Raw genomic sequence first — 6,253 nt, forward strand, 5'->3', positions numbered from 1 at the left:
ATCAAATATGTGGAACATACACAAATAGTCTTGGGCAGTTATAGTTGAGCTACTTCCTATATTGCATAAAAACACAGCATTACATATTATACTTGTGCCTAATTTATTTTACATTTTAAATACGTTTAAAGAGTCATGAATAGCTTGCAGGTGATGCAGGAACTTTCTGATTTTATGATGCTTGATCAATCATAGATCAGAGATCAATCATATTTTACCAATTTATACATACTTTGAGTTTAATACTCAGCCATTGTATTTGTGGATGCACACCCACCAGTGAAGAAGTGTGCATATCTAAAAGAAGCCAGTAAAATGTATTAAATCACAAGGTATGTGGTCGGATACACAGGAATCTCTTTCTTTTTTTAGAATAGAGAGTTCTGTTGAATCACCATGTACGTAAAGGCTTGGATTTGTTTACTTTATCCTTAGACTGTGACAGAATGTTTTATGATTGTTTTTAAGATCCTGTCTCAGTATCATCCCATGATGAACAATATAGGACATCCCACACTGTCTCCAGGGACTAGCTCTCCAGTCTCAACATATACATATAAAGGCTCTTTATCTCTCTCTCTGTGCTGTTGATCATCTAGGTCTATTACATGTTTCATGAGTGTATGTGCCTCCAGGCCACCCTAAGTCCTGCATGTATCATATTTTGAACACTCCCTACACACTCTGGTTTGTGCTACAGACTCTGTCTCATTTGTTAGTGTAAGGGCTATAATGTATAATCTGCATAATGTCAGCTAAGATCACCAAAAGCAAAGAGGAAAATAATCGAATAATCTACTGTGATTCCGGAAAAAAGGCAAATCAGCCCTATTGTTGCATTTGGAAGACTGGGGATGTAGAATCTGATAAGGCTTTACAAGGGATGGTGGTGCCAGCATTAAAAGGATTTTATTGTATGTGAAAATGATAAACAGCTGATGTGGTAAACAGACACAAAAGCACAAGAACACTGTTGTTGCATTGAGGAAGTTGATATGTTTAACTTGTGGGTGTATAGTAACTTTATAGAGTTTAGAAGATAGTATGTAAATAAGAGAGTGGAATGTAATGTCAAGTGTCTGGTCGCTGACATGAGTAGAAATGGTGGCACGTTGTACACACGAGTCGTGCTTTTTGTGGTATTTCTCAACTTGCCTCTAGAAATATTCTATCTATTCAGTCTATTTTTGTTGTTTCTGGTATGGATGTAGATGTGTGTATATATTCACCTGTGTTATCACTGGTATGGTCAAATTTGAGAATAGTGGAAGAGAAAGTTGAACTATGTATGACCAAAAAGTCAATAATCTATCCCGCATAAACGTGGCTCTTTGTGACAAACAGTCATATTTGGGTAATGAATGTGGATGTGGATGTCCAATGCTGAGACAGTACAGGGCAGGGATATACATGTAGCTAAAAGTTACATCCCAAGCATACTGTAATTATAAGTGTTAACATGCATTTGGCCTAAAAACCAGAGTGCATTGTACATACATTTATATAAAAAGAGGAATTAGTTTTGTAAGAACGAATGAGGGTTTAAATATAGCAGTGTCACTTAGAGTATGTACTGTGGTCTATTGTTTGGCATCTTATTTGATTTATTATTTACAGTTGTGATTTATTTTGCTGTTTTGTCAGTTAAGCTACTGGACAACACAATGTGGGGGAAGTGTAATTAACCATAGTTCAATATTGACTGCAAAACCAAGATAAGTATACATTTAATTGTAGAACTCCATAACAGAAAGCTACAGTATGTCATGAAGCCTTATCTGTAAGTCAACTGTTCAGTGACTATTTTTGGTTTTCTGACCTTCAACAGGCAGCTGCAGTTAGACTACTTCATGAAATATCATAAAGATAAACATGCTTTACTTTTCCAATACAAAAATGATAAAATATTATTTATATGGTGAAATGTGAATTTTCAGTTAATAACAGTTCTTGTTCTTCCCCAGGGTGAAGTGTTTACCTTGGAGGCCAACAGCAGTGGCACTGTGAAAAAAAGATGGCTGTTAAGTTCTTTCCACTCAGTGATCTACTCATGAACCTGATTACCTTTATACTCAGGAGCCGTGGAAGGGATTTTCTGATGGAAATGTAAACTGGCAGTATTTGAGAAAGTGTGGAGATAAGTGGATGAGCCTGTTTAAACCTTTTCTGCTGAGATAGCGACAGCAGCAGTGTGTCAGTGACCCCGTGCCTGAGGAATAGGGCACCATGATCTCCACAGCTCTCCGCTGGCTGGTCCTGGTGTCTATTATAATTCTGACCATCAGTGGGAATGTGCTGGTTTGTTTGGCTGTGGGGCTCAGCCGTCGACTGTGGCGCATTGCTAACTGCTTCGTGGTGTCGCTGGCAGTGACAGATCTCCTGCTAGGCCTGCTGGTCCTGCCCTTGTCTGCCACTGTGGAGCTACGCAGTGGGAAATGGCCCTTCGGAGGAGCCCTGTGTAACATCTACATCTCACTGGATGTCATGTTGTGTACATCCTCCATCCTGACCCTGCTGGCAATCAGCGTGGACCGATACCTGGCCATTTCAGCTCCCCTTAGCTACACCCGGAGAGTTACCCGTCCAAGGGTGACACTGGCCATGATCGCCATCTGGGCCTTGTCACTAACTGTGTCCTTTGTGCCCATCCACCTGGGCTGGAACACAGTGGATTACAGAGTGCAGAACTTGGACTGGGGCATCTGGGATGAGTACAAGGATGGGCGCTACTGCCAGTTTGAATGGAATAACAACTATGTTCTTTTTTATGCCTTTGGCTCATTTTACCTGCCTCTGCTGGTTATGTGTGGAATGTATCTTTGCATATTCAGAGTGGCACGAGAACAGGTCAGTGTTTATTATCATTTTGTAAAACATGCTGAGGTGGGATATAAAAGGTCATAACTTAAAGGGGACATATCATGCACATTTCCAGGTCTATATTTATGTTCTGGGGCTCTACTGGGATATCTCTGCATGATTTACAGTTAAAAAAAACTCCTTATTTATCTTATACTGGCTCTTTATGCAGCCTCTCAGTTCAGCCTCTGTCTGAAACAGGCCGTTTTAGCTCCTGTCTCTCCAAGGCCCCCTCCTGATGAGCCCCCTCTGTTCTGCTTGGTTAGCCTCTGCAAGCTATTTAAGCAAACAGTAGTAGTAGTATTTCACTACTTTTTCTCATTCCATATTGAAAATTTCAACTTCTCAAATACATCTGTACATGTTCAAACTTGAATCTGATCCAAAATATGCGAGTGGACAATGTGCACAACCCATGGAACAACCTTAGCAACAACCTTAGCAACAAAGGCTACAGAACAGATGGCCATTTGTGGGCAATGATCTGACATCAGTTCAATGGTGAAGTAGCAACCTGGGTGTTCAGAGCAGGCTGAAGCCCTGGCATTTGAATTGCAGGGAGCATTTTTACATACATTCACCTCAAGTTTTGGACATTATAACAGTATAAAAATAACAAAAAACCACAAAAAGCATGATATTTCCCCTTTAAGACCTGCAGCACTTCTGGTAATCAGGACGAAATACGATTTCATATTAGTGATTGGCAATTTAGTAGAACAAACATATGAAACAGACATTAAAATAACATTAACAAAATCATATTCATTTGTAATGTATCACTGAATTAAATTCATCAGATAAATGAATGAACACAGTCCCCATATCTCATTACTGTGTCTTCTGGCTCTCTAACCTTCTCTTAACCAATCCTTACAGGTACGGCGTATTCGTGCTGCCACTCCATCATTTGCACGCACAGCATCAACTGCTGCCATAGCCCAAGAGCACAAAGCTACAGTGACCCTGGCAGCTGTTCTGGGGGCCTTTGTCATCTGCTGGTTCCCCTATTTCACTTTCTTCACCTGCATGGGCATAAAGGAAAAGACTAACCCCCCCAATACACTTCACTCTGTGGTCCTGTGGCTGGGCTATTTAAACTCAGCTCTTAACCCCATCCTGTATCCAGCTCTCAACAGGGATTTCCACAGGGCCTACGGAGAGCTGCTTCGCTGCAGAGGACCCTCTCGCAGAACACTGCAGCTTACTCCAGCATCTGTGCACAATTGCAGAAAACGATTTACTAATGGACAAAGGGTTTCCCAACAGTCTGAAGAACATATAGACACAGTTAAGACAGAAACTGAGGCAAAAAGCCTTACTCTACATGACAGAAATGGCATCCCTGATGAGCCAAGTTGAAATGCCATGGATCCACTGTTCCACAACTGGACTGTAGACTGGCAGCAAAATATTGTAAATTACAAACTTGCTCCACTGCTCACAGCACCAGATTAGCTAACCATTTACACTATCAGTTAGGTGTTTAGTGTATAGTGCCAAAGATGATAGAATTCATGTAAAACTCAAGCTACAACAATGTAACATAACATTTTTGTTAATGTACTGGATTCCAGGAAGAATAGTCCATGATATAGGTGGCCATTTTTCAAGAACCTACAGAAACTGGGTTTTTTTCATTCTTATGATCAAAATCCATGGTAACTGACATCTGTTTGGTGATACGTGAGACAGAAAAACTGTATATGACAGAAAGCGAAGTCAAGATCAGTGACACTGATAACCTATCGTGTTTTATTTGCTGAACCAGCTGCCTAAAATCAATAAAAACTTTCCTTCAGCTTTAAATGGACACCCTGATGAAAACAAACTCAACTGTGAATAAAATCTGCAGTACTGAAAAGTCTGTTAACTGAACACATGTAAAAAGCAGACAACAATGAAATTCCAATCAAAGAATGTGCAGAGCAGATCTGAGTGGAATGAATAGATGACTCAGTAAGTTTCCCAGCAAGCTGCATGGAGACACATGTGGTTAAAAGTTAGCAAATTGTTTATTTTCTCCCCACTTGACCCTGCCAATGAAAGTGAATAAGTGACCAGCAAGTTGATTTGACATGTACAATATGTGTATATGTGTGACTGACCTAAACAGCATGACCCAAATGACTAACTGCAACTTGATGAGATGTCCATAAAAGTTTTTTTTTAACTCTAATTATTATTATTATTTATGCATACCAGAAACATAGTCTAACTCTAAGTTATGATGAAGACCACTTGCATAAATTAAGTCACATAGTGAAGCTGCAAGAATTTTGACTTATTTTAAATACTTTTCTACTGGACATGTTACTTAAATAAAACAAAATCTCCATTCATAAAATCACCATTACTACCATGCTACATTTACATTTGTTGCAAGGATTTTCCTCCTGTATAAACCCCAACAGTTAAAGTACCCTGACTCTACTACCCACTGATGTCTTGTCTACAATTAAATAAGGATGAGAAATGATTGGGAGTGCAAATGTAGCCTACTTGACAGATAGTGTTGTAAATATCAAAGAGCATGAAAATAACACACACAGACAGAGACACATACCACCCACCAGACTGGAAATAAACTAAAATGCATAAAGATGGATTAAAAAAGCATCAGGGTTGATAGTGAATTTAAAGCTACCTACAGATAGTGGATGAGTGAACATAACTGAGTCATGATCAGGGGGGTAAATTAACAAAATTGTAAAACAACCATGGTTGCCTTCAGTGGATAGCTGAAAGATAAAACTATAAAATTGGATTGAAATCACATTGAGAGAAAATTGTGTTGCTTTTATTTCATCTTGCAAATAAATGTATAAATTAATATTATATAATAATTAACATTCTCACGTATAAAGCTGAATAATGTCACCCTTGGACACATAAAATATTTTTTTAGTATTTATTTTTTATTAAATGTATCTATCATAGCATTGTGTCAATTACATGTATTTTCTATTCATTACTAAATCTTTTGTATCCATGTATTATTTAATTAGTAAATAATTTTATACCAACAAGGCTGTCACTCTTAAAACTCCACTTTTGCATACATTGCATTTGCTTAGGCTATCTATGTATTGCAGATACTGTATTGTATATTGAATATTGGTAATGTGTTTTCTTTGATCATTTGAATGATTGAAAGCCTCAACATTAGTGGTTGTCAAACGTTTTCACTGACAAGACAAGGCAAACTAAGAGAGATCTTCTGTGCCATTGATGGTAGTTGAAGTAGACAGAAGCAGGGAAAGGGAATGAGGATGAAGTCATGACTTGTTTCAACCCTTTAGAAGAGGCGGTGCTGCTGAGGCGGAGACATTAGGACACTTTTATTCATGATTATAAGGTCTAAAACAGGAAGCGATCAAGCAAGCAGCTACAT

At 38.6% G+C, this 6,253-nt stretch overlaps 1 protein-coding gene across 1 annotated transcript; it reads left to right on the forward strand.

The window, feature by feature from the left end:
* Nucleotides 1-2,226: 2,226 nt before the first annotated feature.
* hrh2b (histamine receptor H2b) lies at nt 2,227-4,221 on the forward strand. The gene is made up of 2 exons (XM_042432233.1): nt 2,227-2,847; nt 3,739-4,221. Exons 1-2 carry the CDS (start codon nt 2,227-2,229, stop codon nt 4,219-4,221), a joined length of 1,104 nt encoding a protein of 367 aa, XP_042288167.1.
* Nucleotides 4,222-6,253: the final 2,032 nt, after the last annotated feature.

This window comes from Thunnus maccoyii, chromosome 13 (assembly GCF_910596095.1).
Source record: "Thunnus maccoyii chromosome 13, fThuMac1.1, whole genome shotgun sequence".
Lineage (NCBI taxonomy): Eukaryota > Metazoa > Chordata > Actinopteri > Scombriformes > Scombridae > Thunnus > Thunnus maccoyii.

What these genes read in the sequence shown, in the direction of transcription:
- hrh2b (XM_042432233.1), top strand. Translation starts at nt 2,227, where the DNA reads ATGATCTCCACAGCTCTCCGCTGGCTGGTCCTGGTGTCTATTATAATT. An exon ending in TCAGAGTGGCACGAGAACAG is followed by an intron (nt 2,848 to 3,738) that starts GTCAGTGTTTAT and finishes CAATCCTTACAG; the next exon opens with GTACGGCGTATTCGTGCTGC.